Genomic DNA, 19,019 nt, shown 5'->3' on the forward strand with positions numbered 1-19,019 from the left:
TGTAGCGGCTTCGGGGTCTGCCCCACCAAGACCGGGGCGGTCCAGCGGGGCCGTAAGGGAGCTTCCCCGCCGTCATCAGTTGATGAACTCAATTACTACCTATATATACTCATCTCTCCCTGTAGAAGCTGTATCTTTTGACAAAGATATACAGGTACTGGTAATATTTTATTCTATGAAACGTATTTCTTCAGAAATTGTTACTCGTTTCGCGTAATAACCATGGCTTCCGGTCCCTTGAAAGCGGCGCTTCTTATCGTCTCGACGACAGCAGCCAAGGACGCTTCTGCTGATGCTTCAGGACCTATACTCACCCAAGTATTGGAAGATGAAGGTGATGGGAAGTGGAAAATTCACGATACAAAGATTGTCTCGGATGATGTGCTCGCTATCCAACGGCAAATAACTACCTGGACCGACGGCCCCGAAAGCGTCAACCTCGTTGTGACTACTGGCGGAACTGGTTTTTCTACTGGAGACTCTACCCCAGAAGTAGGCATTCAATAGAGATATTTTATGAGCCATTGAGGGCTAATCGTATCTAGGCAGTCACTCCCTTACTTCATAAGCAAGCGCCAGGCCTCGTTCATGGCATGTTAGCAGCGTCTCTCACAGTCACACCCTGTAAGCAATATCGCTTCCAGTATCGTACCAGATAGTACTAACAAGATCTTTAGTTGCAATGATGTCACGTCCAGTAGCAGGAGTCCGTAACTCGTCCATCATTGTGACCTTACCTGGTTCACCCAAAGGCGCCAGGGAGAACCTCCAGGCCATCGTCAAGACACTACCCCATGCCTGTATCCAGGCTGCAGGTAGCAATTCCAGAGCTATTCACTCTGGTGGAATTAAGAAACTGGAAGCTGAAGCAGGCCTCAAGGGCGGAGATACTCAGTCTACAGCTGCCGGTGGATGCGGTCATCATCACCACGGCCACGGCCATGGCCATGGTCACGGTCACGGGCATGGAAATCTCGTGAGACACACAAAGCCCGGAACTACTCTCTCTAATGATCCTGCGCTTGGACCTTCTCGTAGGTACCGAGAATCGCCCTACCCCATGCTGCCAGTCGAAGAAGCCCTGTCATTGATCGAAGAGCATACCCCTGAACCGGAGGTTATCTCAGCACCAGTTGATCAGTCCATCATCAACTCAGTTCTGGCAGAAGACGTGAAGGCTAGGGAGAATGTTCCGGCCTTCCGCGCCAGTATTGTGGATGGCTACGCAGTTGTGGCCCCTAAGGATGGCCAGCTCAAGGGCATCTTCCCAGTAACAGCCATCTCTCATGCTTCGCCTGGTGAGATCGGGGCTTTGAATGAGGGAGAACTGGCTAGAATCACCACAGGGGCCCCTTTGCCTCCTGGTGCCACGACTGTTGTTATGGTTGAGGATACTGTCCTTAAAACAATGTCAGATGATGGCAAGGAGGAGAAGGAAGTTGAAATTCAAGTCGACGGAGTAAAGGAGGGGGAGAACATCCGCGAAGTTGGTAGTGATGTCAAACAAGGCACAGTTATCCTCAACAAGGGAGAGACTATCAGCGGTGTGGGCGGTGAGATCGGTCTTCTCGCTTCTGTCGGAGTCTCAGAAGCAAAGATTTACCGTCGTCCTGTGGTAGCCGTACTGTCGACTGGCGATGAGATCGTCGAGTACAACCGCCCGGGTGATCTAAAACTTGGCGAAGTCCGCGACACCAACCGAATTACTCTCATGTCCGCAGCGATGGAATGGGGTTATGAAGTTATCGACCTCGGCATTGCCAGTGACAAGCCCGGCACTTTGGAGGAGACCCTCCGTGATGGATTCAGACGTGCAGATCTTCTCATTACCACCGGCGGTGTCTCCATGGGCGAGCTCGATCTCCTTAAACCAACGATTGAGCGTTCTCTTGGCGGCACTATTCACTTCGGGCGTGTTGCTATGAAGCCTGGAAAACCAACCACCTTTGCCACAGTTCCTGTCAAGGACAATTCGGGCCAACGTGTTACCAAGACCATCTTCTCACTTCCCGGCAACCCAGCTTCGGCTCTGGTCACTTTCCATTTGTTTGTGCTCCCTTCACTGCACAAGCTGTCTGGCGCCTCGACTAAGGGTCTCCCAAGAGTACCTGCTATCATCTCGCACGATTTCCCCCTTGACCCTAGACCCGAGTATCATCGAGCTGTGGTCACAGTTGGCAAGGATGGGCTTCTCTCAGCTACCAGTACTGGAGGACAACGCAGCTCCAAGGTCGGAAGCTTGAGGTCAGCTAACGCCTTGGTCATTTTGCCTAGTGGAAAAGGAAAACTGGAGAAGGGGTCAAAGGTTGAGGTTTTGCTATTGAGCGCTGTGCAGGCTGCTTAGAAGTTGGTCCTACTCCCAGTGATGAGCTACGGCCAGACATACAATGCACATTCCTGCATAAAATAAAGATCTTTAGTAACATGTAATTCAAATCTCATCGTGATGTACGCCTCCACCTCCATATGATACTGGTACTGGTACAGCCAAGATACGTCCTCCCAAGCCAATCTTCCAAACGCCTGACCAAATATTATTGGCGCAATGCATGCACACGCTCCGTCTCTTTTGAACACACAAGGTGGTGCCGTCGGTAAACCCGCCGGGCTTGATGATGTCTAAGGTAAGTGATGGATAGGTGACGGGTTTATTTCTTCTCGCCGAAGGCAGGGGCCTTGCTAGAGACCAGGAGACCAATGATCAGACCGAATAAGCCGAGCACTGAGCTGAAAATCTCGATGACAAGAATCTTGACGAAGCTAGAGACGTATAAGTAGTTGGTCTAAGTTATGATGATTTTAGATAATGACGTACAGTGAAGGATCGGCAGCATCGGCCAGAGCAGCACCGCTACCGTTGATTCCAACGGCAACACCGCAGACAAGGTTGCACATGCCGACGGTAATACCAGACCAGAAGAGGGCATATCCAGTATAATAGGAGTTGGCAGAGTAGAGCTCGGCTCCAGAGACGTTCTCGACTTTTTGCGAGAACACGATAGCCATGATGACGCCGTAGATGGCGACAACTTCACAAAAGATAATAGAAATCAAGTTCTTGGTTCGGATACGAGGGGCCTTAACACCACCTCCGAGAATCGACGAGCCGGTAATGAAGATGCCCCTGGAGCCAATGCGTCAGAGCTGTGCTATAAGGATTGTTGATTGAGGGTATACGCACCATGCAGCGCCGACAACAGAGAGACCGATACAAAGCGCGATTCCTAGCGTTGCCCATGTATAAGGCGAAACCGATTCGAGAAAACCGCCAATATCGAAGGACTCGCCACTTCCGGTAAAGAGCATATCTACACGACAGCATCATAGTCAGTAAAAAGCACAATGGAGCCTTCTAAGTATCAACGCCTATGGGGAACGGGTTTCGCGTACAAGCTCCAACGATGGTCAAGAACGACCCAATGCCGCCCACTCCATAGTACAGACTCATTGCAACGGTATTCGAATTGTTAACTCGGCGATCCAGGGGTTGATGTGTTGGCGATGGTGAGCGTCGGGTCGGATGAAGGTGGCTTATTCTGAGCTTGAAGGAGCTCCTGTTTCAAGGTACCTTGAAGCTGCGATGCGTGTCCAGCAAGCAGGCAACTGGAATAACTGGGACCGACGTCACATGATGCGAGGCTGACTGGTGGCTTGTGGCGCGCTTAGTCATTCCCGCTTTGTACATCCCTCGAGGCAGATGCATCTCATGAACCTTGCCTTCGACAAACTATCAACCACCCAAAACCGAAAATAGCAATTTAACGACCGACTTCCTTCGCGCCCAAACTTCAAAACCCGAAATCATGGCTACCGGAGCGCAATCTTTCTATGAGCTGTACCGTCGAAGCAGGTACTGCGCCATATTGCTATGCGCTGCTATGCGACAGCCTGACTAACATGGTTCACTGCAGCATCGGCCTCGCTTTGACAGATACCCTTGATGATCTCATCAGCGACGAGCGCATCAACCCTCAACTTGCTATGAAGATTCTGAGCAATTTTGACCAGGCCATCACTGAGGCTCTTCAGAAGAACGTAAAAGCTAGACTTCAATTCAAGGTGGGCGAATACCTCCGAGCTCGGCGCACGTATTTCGACTAGAACTAACCGCCTCTTCTACAGGGAAGCCTTGACACCTACCGATTCTGCGACGAAGTCTGGACCTTTTTGATCAAGAATGTAACCTTCAAAATGGACAATGGGAGTCAGTCCGTCACGGCGAACAAGGTCAAGATTGTTAGCTGCAACGCCAAGAAGCCTGGCGAGGGACAATAAGTCAACGACTCATGAATGCGCACGATCGAACACGAAGAAAGGGATTTGCAACCTTCACAAATTGGGAAACTACTGAAATTCTGCTTTTTCAGCATTGGGCGGCGTTCGGAACCTGGCTCTTTACGGGGTACAACTACAGGACATTGATTTTCGTGGGAAAGAAGTGAAGCACAAGACTCAGTACTAGGAAACTAGAGTTGAATTTATGCACAGTCAACAGAAGTTTAGTCAAGAATGATATCAAATTGCTTTATTTGGACTGTATGTTATTGAGTTAGTAGTGAGATAACAGCAGCATTGGCAGACCTCTCATGGAGCAAGAAAATATCAGACCTTGATAAGGTGTCAAAATAAACTCAGCAAAAAATATACTAAACTTATACTAAACTCATCCTAAATGACTTGAGTTACCTAGGTAAGTTACCTAAGTCTTATTGTTATTTAGGATCAAAAGCCTCGAGTTTGCAGGCTGGTTTCTTAAAACGTCTCCAACCAGGGGCGACTCTGCCTAGGTACCTAGTAAGACAGGCGGTCCCCCACTAAAGGACCACTTCTCGGCCTCTAACAAGGATGGATGCCAAGTCAATCCATCATCATAAGGGGCCCTCCATTCTCACCAACCTAAGAAGTCCGAAGACTCCGACGACCATGCTCCGTACAAGTAAACGTCAGAAGCCAGAAGCTGGACCTCATTCTTCATCGCCTTTGAAGAAACAGTCATCCCCTGAGATGCCGTCACCAAGTAATTGGAGCCTGCGGTCGCAGTGGATGTTCTTTGCAGTTGCTAGTGGTGCTTGTGCTGCTTTCAATGGAGTTTTTGCAAAGTTGTAAGTACATGGACATATTTCTCTTATCGTGACGATTATGTAGAGGCTATTCCGAGTGTATAGTGCAGATCGCACCATGGAGACCTCGCGCTGGAAAGAGGTAGCCTTAAAAGATTATGATGCTAATTTACTCAGGACAACTACGCAACTCACAACCAACCTGTCCGACAGCATTGCGAAACTGATCGGCCTATCCGCTCATGAGCACATAGTCGAATATCTCGTTCGAGGCGTGAGTTGATCTCTTTTGCTCTGACTTGACTCACAACTAAACCTTCAGATATTCTTTGTCCTCAATTTAACATTTAATGGTGTTGTAAGTGACTTCCAGTCGAACCTCTGATCACTCACTTACATGCTTCAGATGTGGACGCTGTTTACTCAGGCTCTGGCCCGTGGTACATCCACAACCCAAGTCTCCATCATGAATACATCCACGAACTTCATGGTTACCGCTGTCCTAGGCGCCTTGATCTTTTCAGAAGCTCTTCCTCCTTTGTGGTGGGCTGGTGCTGCACTTCTTGTCGCAGGCAATGTCATCGTGGGACGGAAAGATGAGACTAAAGATGCTGGTGCTGCGGCCGCTGCTGAAGGGCCGAGTTATGTCCCTTTGCCGACTGAAGATGATGGAGCACAGCGGGATGAGGATGAGGATGTTATTGATTTGGGTAGGGAGTCGGATGACAGAACACGATAGACAGCCTGGCTAGTCAAATAGTTGTGGTGTGGAATGACACGGGAGACCTGCTGTTGGATCTTTGATAGAAGTGGGACATTTCGCATACGTTCAAAAATAGATTCAGTCCCGAACACCAGTTATCATGCACGTCTCTATAGTAACAGATAATAAAAGGTAAACAATCAACATGGTCATACAGTTACCGCCGACTCTCCAGCTCGACACCCTCATCGAGCACCTCCTCGTCACCATCTAATATTTGCCCTCTCCCCAGTGGCCGCTCACCTCCAGAACTGCTTGTCAGGCGAATTCGGCCTCCTGAGTATCTTGAGACTCGACCAGAGAACCAGTTACCGGCTCTTTGAAAGAGGTTCCAAAGTTGTTCTTGCCCCTCTTCGATACGATGATCATCCTTGGGGTTCTCGGCGGCTTCGACCTTGAATTGGTATTTCAGACAGTCTTTGACGGTTACGAGACCGGTGAGCTTGCCATGATATTCAATCAATATAACTCGAGGCCCGATCTTTTGGAACAACTCCATGACAGTCTCGAGGGGTAGTCTCGGGTGAGCTGTGACGGGTGTTGCATCGACATATCGGCTAAAGTCGAGAGTTGAAGAGTGAGACGACTCGCTATGGATGTTGTTGAGCGATGTACTGGATAGATTTGCCGACGATGGTGCAAATGTGCATTTTGCAGTCTCTGATAACGGTGAGGTTCGACTCATCTTATCAATGGCATATCGCAACTCCGTCCTACCGATATAACCAACAAGTACCTTGGTGTGTTTATCTTCCACCACGGGGAAGCCTTGGTATCGATCATCAGCAAGGAGGCTCTGGACCTCGCCCAAGGTAAGTCCATGAACGGGCATCGAGACAACAGAGGTTCTCATGACAGCTGAAACAGGAACTCCAAAATTGTGCTCCTCTTTACTGTCAAGGAATGGCATTCCACTGAACCATATCATCCTATCTGCGATGCCTCCCTTGCCAAACAATTCGCTGACGGCTTTGGTGACTCCGACGACGATCATGGTGGGGAGAATATAGTTCAGAGCACCTGTGAGCTCAAACATGATGACCACCACAGATATGGTGATGTGCATGATGCCACTGAGTGCTGCAGCGGCTCCTAGTAGGGCATATGTACCTGGTGTGATGCAAGGCTCGTCAGGTTTGCATGCGGAAAAGAAGACGCTGGTGGGATTGGCCTCATGAATAGCTTGAACAAGGATTCCAATTGTTCTTCCGAAGGACGCTCCAATGGCCATTGAAGGAACGAAGATACCGGCGGGAACCTTGCATCCATAGGATAGTATAACCAGGAAAAGTCTCAGGAACGTCGCCAGGAACAGTGAAATTACGTTCCACCATCTCTTGTCAGGCTCGCAAAGACCGTGGTACGATTCTCCACGTCCACATTCCGAGAAGAGAATCTCCATACTCTCTGTCATGTCTATCCTCAAGAAGGCGTTGGGGTAGGCAATAATAGCAGTTCCCGCTGCTAGTAAAGTTGCTTCGAGAACCGCATACTCTTTCAAGTACTTCTTTCTGAATGACTGAACCCGCAAATTCCACTTAATCACAAAGGCTCCGTAGAGACCTCCGAAAATACCAATCAGGACGTAGAATAGCAGCTCGAAGAAATGCCAGTCGTTCTTATACTCGACCTGGAACATGACCAGTTGGCCCGTTCGGAAAGGGTTCATAGCAGCGAGAACAGCTGTCGCTACCAGGGCACAGAAATAGCTTCGCCATAATGTCTTGAGAGGAAACTGGTTCGACATTTCCTCAAGAGAGAAAAGCACGCCGCCGATAGGACTGCCAAAGGCGACAGCCACGCCGGCAGCTGCCGAGGCGCTCAGAAACTCCCTAGTCTTAGAAGCGTTGCGTTTGTATTTGTCGAAAAGCCGAGAGATCACATTTCCTGTACACACGGCGTAGTGTACACTTGGGCCTTCTTTTCCAACCGACAAACCAGAGGCGATAGCTAGAGGGAGGCAGACTGATTTGATGATCAAGGTCCACCATCCAAGGAAGCCTTTCATAACAAACCCGGCAATGATGCACTTGATCTCAGAAATACCCGAACCGGCGGCGTATGGTGCAAAAGACTTGACCAAGGTGCCCGCAACACAAGCAAATAGGGTCTATGCCGTTAGTATGCACAAATGCGAATGGAGACCTGGCTGGCACTTACTGCAAAGACAAAATAGATAAAATAGTTGAAGGGTTCGAAGCCAGTCCATCTGTGCCACTGATCGCAGCCTGTTCGGTATCAGCATCATCCATGTCGCTATACCCTGGAAACCACATACCATTCTCTTCTCCCCAGCAGCAAAAGTTCTCATTCAGATAGAAGCCTGTCTCGCAATAGCCCATCTTGACGTCTGAGAGCCATTCCGTGATAATATTGAGTAGTGCTGCATTCAAGCCAATAGCAATACCAATGATTGTTACCACGATCCAGGCTTGCGCTGCATCATAACTCTTCCACAGCTGATATCGCCAGCCAGGTTGTCCTTTATCGTAGAGGCCGGCCGCTTGCTTTCTTCGCGCCTTACGCTTAGCTTGTTCTCGCGCCGCATCTTGCACCCAGTCTACCGTATATCAGTATCCAAGTCCGTGTTGTGGCCGATCGGGTCGCATACCTATTGTTGTAAAGTCCTGGTCCAGCTAGTTAGCACAGAGCTGCATATCCAGTGTCCCACAACATACTTCATATCTCTTAATCTCGGCAATCTCCTCCTCGATAAGTCCAGCCCCTGTCCGTGCCGTACTCCCTGTTTCTTGATCTGCATTCGAAAAGACGGAGGATAAACGCGATACCACCGAAGGACGTCTTTCAAGTCCAGGTCCAGGAGGCGCCAAGCTGAAGGATGATTGTCGCACGCTCATGGTTCAGGCCAGTCGACCATTGTCGCTCAACCGCTATCTTTGAAGTCGCGCAAGTCGGGATGATTGGATTGACGGATTAAAAATGCTAGCGAGGCGAAAATGAGAGCTGTTCCTTTGGTAAAGGCTATTTCGTAAACGTTGTTCTATGGTGAGTGTCGTAGTGACCAACAGGGATGCTGACAGCTGAATATGTGGCTTTCGGTTCAGCCACAGTATCGCGTTTAGTGGTTGCAGCATCGCGTCTCAGACAGGACTTCATTACCTTAGTGAATATCATTCTTCGTTCACTTTATCTTGACTTCACAAGAACAGTAATTTCACATTCAACTCGACTTATCAGCCATTGATAGCAATATAAAACGTTTGCTATTCTCTTACATAAACATATTCCTCATACTCCCTTCATTCTCGACTCCCAACTCTCAAACGAATCGCAACCCCTGATTCAATTTGGAGAATCCGTTTGTAGTCAAGGTACGGCTCACATTTCCTGTTCAAGTGTCATTTTCAATCTTGAATTCACTGTGTACCTACTTCATTTTGGTGTCTGTTTATCTTCGTTCTCTCCCATATATTCTACCTTGTACTTTCTGGTTACTCCAACAACTTTGTTATCCCTTGTACTCAACTTTGGCCTTCGTCGCTCACCCATCCACCTCAAGCATTGATACCTCTGTTTGGCTCTTCTAACTCACCCAGACCTACTTAATTCTTTCACATTTTCTAGTAGTTTCTGTCTCGACTACCGCCATGCCTTATAACACCACTGCTATTCCTCCTCGAAAGGAGCCTACAGGCCAGAATCAGCTCCCTCGTAAGCTACCTATTGACCATACTCCCCAGTCCCAATCTAACATGATGATAGTCTCTAGAGTTAAAAAGATCATCGCACAAGACCCAGATATCGGTCTGTGCTCTAACAATGCAGCTTTCGTGATAACTCTCGCTGCCGTACGTGCTCGTTACCCATTTCTCACCCTGCCATACTTATGCAGCATAGGAAATGTTTGTTCAGCATCTTGCAGAAGAGTCACATACCCAAGCCAAGCTAGACCGCAAACCTCGTCGAAACATCCAATACAAGGATGTTGGTAAGTTAGCTCCCTCTTACTCGACTCAGCAGCCCTTTCTAACTTCAATAGCAAGCGCTGTTGCACACCACGACAACCTTGAGTTTCTTGAAGACGTGGTACCAAAGACTGTTCCCTACAAGAACATCAAGGCCAAGGCTAAGGCCACGCAGGCACGTCTCCAAGGTGACAATACCAATCAGAAGCTTGAGTTTCCTCTGGCAAACGGCGTTGGCAAGCCTCTTGTGAACGGCAACTCCGTGGCTCATCATGATAGGCAAGATGACCCGAACTCGCAGCTTGAGTTGGAGTTCAGACAGGCTTCTGGTGCGAACCGAGATGGGGATGTAGCAATGACTGGTTAGTTATAGTATTGCTCACTTGCTCATGGTAAAAAGAGGCGTTGGCAGGGTTGTCCATAGTCCGCTGGATTAAAAAACGAGGATAAAAGCGGTCTATCATCATGTATATCACAAGCCAAATGACAATCTTGATATATGGCATCAAATTCCATTTCTTAGGGTGGGGTGATAGCCATAATGTGAAAGCGAAATAACCATAGCATTTTTTCTGCAACCCCCAAAACAAGTGGTACACAGCCATCATAGTTGTCAAGATTTATTCCTCCATGGCATCTCCGTGAATACCAGAAGGCAGACGTCCCTCGTTCAGCTCCTTCTCCAGCGCGATAATCTCCTGTAGGCTGGTAGCCTTCTTGATACGCTCCTGTAGTCGCTTCTTCTCGGCGTCCGTCAGCTTTATTCGGGAAAGCTTGGAGGGCGCGTCCGAGCCGTCGGTCGAGGTGTTGAAGGTTGTGGTCTTGATACCCTGAATCTGTGTCGTTGTTAGCGTCATGCAACTGTTCTATTATTGGCGATGTCCATACCTTCGAAGCCAGGGCTGTTGGCTCTTCTTCGGTTCCGAAGAGCTCGCGAGCCTTCTCCCGCTCGGACTCCTTAACCTTTTCGAAGTCAAGAAACCGCACGGAAGGACACTTCCATAGTACCCAGTATCGATAGTTCTGCACCATGCATCAGCAATTGCTGCATCAGTGGACACGCCTGAAACTGACCTCCTTCTTGGAAACGGGGTTGTCCGACAGCACCAAGTGCGTCAAGCGGGGGAATGACGCCAGGGCATCCAAATCCGCAAGCTCTGTCAGGTTGTTCGACGATAACACCAGGTTGGCAAGGTTGGGAATGGCCTTAGCCAGAGAGGGCTGAATGCTTGAAACTCGGTTTCGTGCGAGGAGAAGGGTCGTTATGCGAGGCGACAAGGGAAAGTTTCCCAGTACTTGAATGTCATTATCTGTGAAGTCGATGGCATCGTGAGGCTAAGCTGTTAGCAACAGAGCAATAAGGCAGAGAATTTGTAACTTACACCAGCGACACCCAAGTTCTCAATCGCGGGAATTCGGTGGCCTGTTCACGCCGCAAAGACGATTGTATCAACTCTGCGCTCTCTAGAGATCAAAAATGTAGCATCTGCTCTTTTCAAAACGCACCTCGAAGATCAAGCTCTCGCTCCTTGAGCGGGTTGAGGTAGGATAGGGAATCCCGGATGAGGTCGGCGGTGAGCCGCATCTTGGATTTGGGGCCGTTACCTCGGGTTCAGAGACGAAATTGCTTGGATTTGACTCGCTGCGTGATCGAGTTTGGAGACTGTTTGGAAGGGCGTGCGAATGTCGGTAGTGTTGATTTATGGTAAGGCAAGGCTGCGACTTGACGAGGCGTGGGGGAAATTTTGGTGTCGCGTGTGGCTTGAGCTTAGAGTGGCACACAGGCCCCAGCCACCATAGACTCAACTTGAGTGCTCCGTACTCCAGGTAAGTTTGACAACATATCTATACCAGTCAATTACGGAATAGGGGAGTGGTTCGGAATTTTCGAAAAAGTTCACGTATATTGAGCACCATTTTAGAAGTTCTTACTGTTCCGCACACTACAATTGATAGGACAAACTCCAATGTGCTTAAGCTTGGCAGTGGATGATAATGTAATTCTTGCTTAGTTGTTCTATCCGGAAACAAGCTCCCAGCAAACTAAAAGGTGATTGCTCTTGATGTCTTTATAGATTGCATCGTGTCACCAGCTGTAGCCCGACTCTACTGAAACACAAAGACGACGCCCATCCTATCCACCGAAACGCTCATAATATAGGGGAACTCCAACAACGCCACATCTAAAATAGAATCCACGTGAGACTGCAGCAACTGTTGTTGCTGAAGGGATATAACTGTCGATCGAGGTGGTCGGGCAGTCGATGACTTGGCTCTAGATCCAGAACCAGCATTGGGGGCCGTTGGAGCTTGTCTAGGAAAACGCTCCGTGTTCAACGTCAGTGCCGTTGTTGGGTGGGAGGTCGTGTAAGTCGGTTTAGGTAGATCTGGGGACAGTCCACTGTAGATGAACGAGCTCTCCATCCGAGATAGATCCCAGAAGCGAAGTCTCTTATCTGATCCGCCAGTGACGATAAAGGCGTGCCTCACGTCTCTCGAGTCTTCTGTAGTTGCGGTTCCGACAACCATTGCACGAACTCCACGATCGGCATTGGCGATTTCGTTGGGTTCGATGTTAGTAGCATATCGTCCAAGCATGCCTTCTCGCTTATCTTCATCCACGTCCCATGGCTCGTACGCTTTGAGTCCATCCTTGCTGCCTCCCGTTCTATAAATTTCCCGGCAGACGGTTTTCTCCAGGTCCCAAACCATCACCTCGCCTTGTCCAGTACCGCCAGAAATGCATACCCATTTGCCACGGCCTTTAGTAGGGTGGATGCAAATTCGGTAGATTGACCCTTTGCCTGGCAGACCCCAACCCTTGAGCCTCATCTTGAAACGCAGATCCCAGAGATCAACAACTCCATGAGAAGTACCCACGCAAAGCCAGTTGCGCTTCCTATCCACGCAAAAGCAAGTTGGCGTTCCATGGTGCACTGGATTCTCGAGAGTATATAGGAGACTCATGGTCCTCAAGTCGATACCAAGAATCCTTGAGCGATTCGTAGCGATGACAAGAATCGAGTTCGATTCTTGTCTGAAATGTTCACACCACACCGCGAACTCGCCATCTGGTAGTTGATACTCTCGCAAGACGCGCAATTTGCCGTACCTAATAACGCCACCAGCAGATACAGTGTCAACCTTCACTACGTGAACGGTACCATCGGAAGCACAGCTAACAAAACAATGTGAGTTCTCTACAAAACAGAGGGCAACAACCCGCGTGTTATCTCCGTGTTTGTGGAGTTGACGAGAACGGTGTGTAATGTTTCGCTCGAGCCTAGCCGTATCCCAAACTCTCACAGTGCCGTCGTCGCCACCAGTGATGAAGAAAACATGGTCAGGGGATGGTAACACCCTATTGATGGGGCTTTTATGTTCGGAAAACGTTGCAACAAGTTGTCCGGCTGGCTTCCAAGGTTCCTCGCCAGGTTGAACGCTGGCGCGACTTGCTTTGCTCCTCTTGATCGGCGTGACCATTGGCCCAAATTCGATAACATCACGAGGGAAATTATCAACATACATGTTATCCAACATTCTTTGTATGCTTGGGTCGTTACCTGCGTAACTGTGTTTCGACACCCGGGAGCCGGTAGTGTCGCCTTCATTCCCTTCAGAGGAAGCTTGCTGATCGGTTGAGGTCTGAGCAAAAGGGCCCTCAACCTCACCAAATGCATTCGCGTCGGTGGTGCCAGTTTGTGCGATCGATTTGTTCTTGTCCTTGCGGTCAAGGAGACTCAGGGCACTTGCCTGATGGCGCACTGCATTTCTAGAAGGTGAACCTCCTTGAGAGGGTCCATCGTCGGCTGTCTGCATCAGCTGCCCTGCGGAAGGTGCTCTAGTATGCGTTCGACCAGCACTAGTTGGTGAAAGGAGCCGGCGTGATGAACGCGGTCCGACGCTTTGAACGCGGCGGTTATTGTTGACCCTCTTTTTTCCGCCAGTCGAGTCATCAATAGTCATGGAGGCGTCCAAGAGGGCATCTGCAATTGTGTAAGGTTCCGATGGTGGTTCAAGATCCACGATTGCATTGGGGTCTCGAAGTGGCGCGTCATTGAAGAAGACCGTCTGAGGAGTGATTCCTAATGATTTGAGAGATACTACACCATTGGATGCGGTACCATCCGATGTAGAAGTATCACGCGCCTTTATTTTACTTAGACGCCAAATGAACTCACGTAGGGCATCAAGCTTCAACTCGTCTTCATGCTTGAGTCCGAGGTTTCTGAGTTTCGTTAACCATTGCTCATCTTCGTCATTTCGAGCCACTCGCCCCATGGAGCTTTGCATCAAGTCCCGAGAGGTACGGCTTGATGTTGACCCTTTGGAGCCGAACAACAATGGCTTGAGCTGTTGCAGGGGCTTCCAGTAGATGCCACGTTCTGTCTTCGAGGCCCACGTTATAGCTTGGTCAAAGACATTTCGAGCCAATGGCCTCTTGAGAGCATCAAGTATGTTGAGCTCGGAAAAGTCAGAGAGAACCTCCACTTTCAGGAATGGTTTTACAAGGGGCATCAGGTTACACCTGATATCAGCAGGTGGCAAATACCTCGCCGACATTGATATGAATTCTGCTGCAGATTCGCGGATCCAGATATTTGGGTGCATCGTGAACCGGCTGATGAGGTCAACTAGCTCCCACACCTTGGGTCTTGATAACAAGCCAAGCCCAGCGAGCTGAGCAAGCGAATGGAGAGCGGCTTGTACCACGTACTCTTCTGGATCAGTCAAGGCTTGTATCATCAAGGGGAGCATGAACTCCTCCAAACTCGTGCTTCCGATGAAAGCTGCGATGCCGACGATCGTATCAAAAAATGCACATTTCAGCGTCCAATCTCGATCGTTCAGATATGTGTTAAGATGAGTAAGGAGGACATCGTTTGAATGATGGTCAAAGAAGAGGCATAGCTCGGGTACGGAGGCTAAAAATGCTCTGCGAACCGAAATGTCCGGGTCTTCTACCAATTGTTTTGAATGGCTCTCAAGGACTTCAAAAAGCTGTCGCCCAGCGTTGTCAAATACGCTCTCGAAGTTGGCCTTGGCATCCGCTCCAGGTTCGACTTCAGGATCGGTAATAGGCATCGAGCCATCAGCTCGAAGGCTTGATGCCATATTGAGGAATCTCTGTGCAGTAGTCGCAAGACTGCCGAGACAAGAAGCATAAGCTGCTCTGACCAAGGAACTGGGTGCCCTTGATCTAGATCCCAACGCGATTTCCATTCGAGGTAATACATACTCTACCAGGACATGAGAGTTGAATGCATTGACTGTCTGCACCAGCTGCAAAAGTTGAGTAATGGTTCGAATAGCCGCGATCAGCACTAGGTCTGTCTCATCTGGGACGAGAAGTGTCATGAGATATGGCAAAACTCTGTCCAACTTGGCTTCATCAGTCAGTCTTTCTGAAAAGGCAAGAAGTACATCACATGCGCGGATTCGTGAAGATGCTCGCGCAGTGTTTCTTAGTTGAGACACGATCAGCGTCAGGAATATCAACGTTCCATCATCTTCTGGTGGCTCTAATTCGGAGGATACGGTATGGTTGTGATTCGGGATGTTAAGCCTCACTGGGAAATGCGATAGGCTCAGCCTAGGAGGCGGTTGAAGCTCGTCTGAGGTACGTTTCTCAAGCTGATAACCAAGGAAATACGAGATCTTATCAAAGTCGTAAAATACACGATCGATTCGATCATCAGCTTCTCCAAGATTTTTCGAAGTGCCTGACATGGGACTGTTGCCAGATGAAGGGTCTGTTATGAGCTCCATATACTGGTGTAGGAAATTGTAGAAGTAGTGTGGAAATACTTTGCCTTTCCAGAACTCTAGGTACTGGTCTGCTGAGTATCGTTTCTCGGGGTCAAGCTGAATCATGTGGGCTATCATATCGGCGAGGTCCTTGTTTGCGATGGTGCTCAGATGCGTAATCACAGGGTCGTATTCGCCACGTCGATACTTGTACAGCTGTGCGAGGCTGAAGATGTCCGACTCAAGAAACAGTTGCGCAATAACACAACCAGCACTGAAGATGTCCATTGCCCATGTCATCTTCGCATTCTTCGGCGGCGCCTCTCCAGAAGCGTAGAAGCGCTCGGGGGCGATATAGCAGGTTCGGAGGCCTGATGTATCGAAGAAGTAAGAGAAATCAGCTGGGTTGTCGTCGGGGAGCATCACAGGCTTATAGGCGGAGGAGAAATCGGAGAGGTACAGCCAATTCCACGAGGTCACGAGGACATTCTGCGCCTTGATGTCGCCGTGGTAGACATCGCGTGCATGGCAATCGCGAAGAGCGCAAAGCAGCTGGAAGGCCAACCATTTTTTCTCGATGTCCTCGAGGAACGGTCGAGTGCTGACTCGGTCGTATAGTGAGCTGTAAAGGAACTGGCGGACCAAATAGCCGTTGGTCTCGGTCTCGATAATGCGCTGGAATCCGAGCGTGTTGGGGATTTTGTCTATCGCGTTACTCTGCTCTGATTTTGGTTAGAACATCTCTGGAGGGTGTCGAAAACGCCCGAAGGTTACCTATTATCTGTTTCTTGTATTGCTGTAGCTTGACGTCGGCGTACGGCTTAACCAGGACCTTGACAAGCACTAGACCATTCTCGTGACGCCCGCGAATAGACTTCATGAACCTCGCATTTCCTATGCTCTTCTCAAAGTGAACATCGCTAAGCTCCGAGATATCGATGCCTGCGGAGCCGACAGACGGCGTCGCGAGGGAGAACCCTTGACCCATGATTTGGTGGCGGGCCTAGGGGAATCGTGAAAGCTATCGATCGGCCACGCACGAAGCTATCGTCATTTTGAAAGAGTGAAATGGTAGGTGTACGTCGACTGGGAAATGAGGTAGCGCTTAAGTCACGATGGGTGATTGAGTTGCTAAGATTTGGGTTTTCAATGTCGAGTACGTAAGAGCAAATTGAAGGCTGCCGGTGGTAGGGGTTTAAGTCCAGCTTCCATGACACCAAGGGAGCGTCATCCAAGGAATGGAGGAAGGTGCCCCGCTACCTCAGGTAGGTACCTAGGTAGGTAGGTACCTATAAATCAAGCTATGCCCACCTGTCTTTAATAAGGCGGGGCGGAATAGTTTAATAGCATGTTCTCCGACGCTTGTCTTCCATTCCTAGCATTTAGCAACGTACCTTTATGCAATTGAGCTAATCAGTTAGCCATTAACATATGACGACACAGACACACTAGATCAAACTTATGGTTACTGCTGTAAGGCGCTTGGAATAAATGTTTGCGAACAGAAATTCCGCGTTGCTAGAAAGGACACGAATACAACCCAGCGAAAATCACATATCAAGGTTTTATGGTATGGCTCCCACTATGAGCGACAAGCCTTTCTGTCTCGAGTAAACTTAATGTCTATTTAGCGGACCTGATACTGGCTATTTCGCACATCATCTCAAGGACAAGGTATGCCGAGTTTTAGTTGCTTGTTTGTTGGCAAGGTTCTCGACCCGCTTGTTCTGGGCCTTGGCCTTGTTAGACTCCTTCGTCGTAATACTATTCTTTGTTGACTTGAAGCTAAGCACGTAACTTAGTATGTTGCAAAAGCCATCAAGGGTAGAACTTCTTACATAGCTCCACGAGGGGCAACAGAGGTTGCCTACAGTTGGCGCAGTGTGAGCTTCCATATGCCGCGTGGCAGGAGATAGCGTTCGAAGCAAAGAGAGAAAGTATAAGGAATCGAACGGTTCTTCTTATGGATGTCTCTGTCTGAACATGACTCGTGGACTATGAATATGACTTAGTAAATTGTAGAAAACCGGTAAAGAAATAACTTACAACATAGGTACCTAGGCAGCATATATACCCATATAGGAGGCAACTGAGGTTGCCTGCAGTTGGCGCAGTGTGAGCTTCCATATGCCGCGTGGCATAAGATAAGATTTCGAAGTGCACAGAGGAAGTGCAGGGAAGTGAACAGAAGATAAATGAAAGCGATAATATGGAGATGTAAATTCTGATAGGTATGAGCGAAACAGTTGTCAATGAGAGAGGATGAGGGGTGGGTGTTGAGGGTATGTTTTGGTTAAAGGAGAGAGGATGAGGGGTGGGTGTTGAGGGTGTGTTTTGGTTAAAGGAGAGAGTATGAAGAAGGCTATGTCAGTCTGTTGAGAGGAAGAGGGAGAGGATGAGTAATGGGTGTTGAGGGTGTGTTTTTGTTAAAGGAGAGGGCGGGAAGAAGGCCAGGTCGAGTTTTGAGCGGTTGGCGAAAGTTTCCAGTACGAAAAGTCACGTACTGAATGTTCCTCCGCTGACTTGGTACCTAATGCAGAACCGAGAGAATGGATTCTTGAACAATGTGTGTTGTTGCTCTTGATGGCGGCATGGGGCTTATAGTGATTTCCATTTTTCGCGCCGCATCGCTGGCTAAATAGCCTCGACATAGGAAGGACGGTGAAGATTGTGCCGTAAATAAAAAGGCCCCCTCCTTCAGACATGGAATAAATCGCGGAGCTCGTGTCGGAACGGATGATCTGGCGCAAAGGTTCTCATCATCTTGAGATGTTGTCAATAGATTCGTTGCTTCTATTGACTGGAGCCGACATATGTGTTTCTAAAAACTTCTTGGATAATAATTAAAGGCAACGTGTCCGAGTGGTTAAGGAGTCAGACTTGAACTAAGGACAGATATCTGATGGCTTCGGCCTCGTAGGTTCGAATCCTGCCGTTGTCGATTCATTTTTGTCTTTTGTCTATCCTTTTGCTCTTTTGCTCAACAGAAACCAATTCCAGCAATTTTCGCGTTGTCACGTCGTGGTGGTTGTGATGTCTCTCGTGACCCGCTGAGGTGTTTACTACTGCACCAACTTACTTGTATGAAATTCAGTAGCGCCTGTAGATATGCACTAGCTTAATTTTAAGCCCTCTAATTGGTCAGGATGATATAGCATTGCTGAGATCTCATTTTCCAAGTTCCCAGCCCCTGGGCCACTAGACTATGTAACTCTACGTTATGTATAGAAGCCATGACAACAATGGCGACAGACGATTCTGAGGAGCAGTAGTTCAGTAGTAGTAAGGAACGGAGTGAAAGATGAGGAGTAACTGATGAAAGTTTGGTGAAGTCTTGTGATTTTTTGCGAGTGTGGGAAGATGTGAATATTGATGGATTTAAAAGATGGTCTAAAGTGGAGGAGGCAAGGAAGAGAAAGGCTAATCGGGCTTGTTATCAGAACAATACCAGAAATTGTATATGGATGCGAATGAAAAATGCCGAGAAAGCCTCAATCTTGACGTAGACCTGGGGCAGGACAC

General features: G+C 48.7%; 8 protein-coding genes across 8 annotated transcripts; 4 read left to right on the forward strand and 4 right to left on the reverse strand.

Moving 5' to 3' along the window:
- Nucleotides 1-222: 222 nt before the first annotated feature.
- Nucleotides 223-2,344, forward strand: FTJAE_13498 (molybdopterin molybdotransferase; the record flags this gene model as incomplete). Its single annotated transcript, XM_037346647.1, has 3 exons — nucleotides 223-492; nucleotides 546-624; nucleotides 678-2,344. 3 exons carry the CDS (start codon nucleotides 223-225, stop codon nucleotides 2,342-2,344), a joined length of 2,016 nt encoding a protein of 671 aa, XP_037199471.1.
- A 304-nt stretch (nucleotides 2,345-2,648) lies between these two features.
- Nucleotides 2,649-3,448, reverse strand: FTJAE_13499 (PPA1-H+-ATPase; the record flags this gene model as incomplete). The annotated part of the gene is made up of 4 exons (XM_037346648.1): nucleotides 2,649-2,760; nucleotides 2,816-3,124; nucleotides 3,182-3,308; nucleotides 3,391-3,448. The coding sequence occupies 4 exons, from the start codon at nucleotides 3,446-3,448 to the stop codon at nucleotides 2,649-2,651; spliced, it is 606 nt and encodes a 201-aa protein (XP_037199472.1).
- Nucleotides 3,449-3,803: 355 nt separating this feature from the next.
- FTJAE_13500 (transcription initiation factor TFIIA small subunit) lies at nucleotides 3,804-4,275 on the forward strand (the record flags this gene model as incomplete). Its single annotated transcript, XM_037346651.1, has 3 exons — nucleotides 3,804-3,835; nucleotides 3,888-4,059; nucleotides 4,123-4,275. 3 exons carry the CDS (start codon nucleotides 3,804-3,806, stop codon nucleotides 4,273-4,275), a joined length of 357 nt encoding a protein of 118 aa, XP_037199473.1.
- A 648-nt stretch (nucleotides 4,276-4,923) lies between these two features.
- On the forward strand, nucleotides 4,924-5,799 carry FTJAE_13501 (transmembrane 42; the record flags this gene model as incomplete). The annotated part of the gene is made up of 4 exons (XM_037346652.1): nucleotides 4,924-5,102; nucleotides 5,238-5,334; nucleotides 5,383-5,418; nucleotides 5,467-5,799. The coding sequence occupies 4 exons, from the start codon at nucleotides 4,924-4,926 to the stop codon at nucleotides 5,797-5,799; spliced, it is 645 nt and encodes a 214-aa protein (XP_037199474.1).
- Nucleotides 5,800-5,980: 181 nt separating this feature from the next.
- Nucleotides 5,981-8,681, reverse strand: FTJAE_13502 (uncharacterized protein; the record flags this gene model as incomplete). The annotated part of the gene is made up of 6 exons (XM_037346653.1): nucleotides 5,981-7,710; nucleotides 7,762-7,933; nucleotides 7,984-8,051; nucleotides 8,102-8,383; nucleotides 8,435-8,459; nucleotides 8,502-8,681. The coding sequence occupies 6 exons, from the start codon at nucleotides 8,679-8,681 to the stop codon at nucleotides 5,981-5,983; spliced, it is 2,457 nt and encodes an 818-aa protein (XP_037199475.1).
- Nucleotides 8,682-9,431: 750 nt separating this feature from the next.
- FTJAE_13503 (uncharacterized protein) lies at nucleotides 9,432-10,116 on the forward strand (the record flags this gene model as incomplete). Its single annotated transcript, XM_037346654.1, has 4 exons — nucleotides 9,432-9,495; nucleotides 9,547-9,632; nucleotides 9,682-9,772; nucleotides 9,824-10,116. The coding sequence occupies 4 exons, from the start codon at nucleotides 9,432-9,434 to the stop codon at nucleotides 10,114-10,116; spliced, it is 534 nt and encodes a 177-aa protein (XP_037199476.1).
- A 253-nt stretch (nucleotides 10,117-10,369) lies between these two features.
- FTJAE_13504 (u2 small nuclear ribonucleoprotein A) lies at nucleotides 10,370-11,334 on the reverse strand (the record flags this gene model as incomplete). Its single annotated transcript, XM_037346655.1, has 5 exons — nucleotides 10,370-10,585; nucleotides 10,638-10,772; nucleotides 10,824-11,084; nucleotides 11,132-11,172; nucleotides 11,256-11,334. The coding sequence occupies 5 exons, from the start codon at nucleotides 11,332-11,334 to the stop codon at nucleotides 10,370-10,372; spliced, it is 732 nt and encodes a 243-aa protein (XP_037199477.1).
- Nucleotides 11,335-11,855: 521 nt separating this feature from the next.
- Nucleotides 11,856-16,485, reverse strand: FTJAE_13505 (VPS15 kinase; the record flags this gene model as incomplete). The annotated part of the gene is made up of 2 exons (XM_037346656.1): nucleotides 11,856-16,219; nucleotides 16,272-16,485. 2 exons carry the CDS (start codon nucleotides 16,483-16,485, stop codon nucleotides 11,856-11,858), a joined length of 4,578 nt encoding a protein of 1,525 aa, XP_037199478.1.
- Nucleotides 16,486-19,019: the final 2,534 nt, after the last annotated feature.

Source organism: Fusarium tjaetaba, assembly GCF_013396195.1.
Source record: "Fusarium tjaetaba strain NRRL 66243 chromosome Unknown NRRL66243_c0000429, whole genome shotgun sequence".
Taxonomy (NCBI): Eukaryota; Fungi; Ascomycota; class Sordariomycetes; order Hypocreales; family Nectriaceae; genus Fusarium; species Fusarium tjaetaba.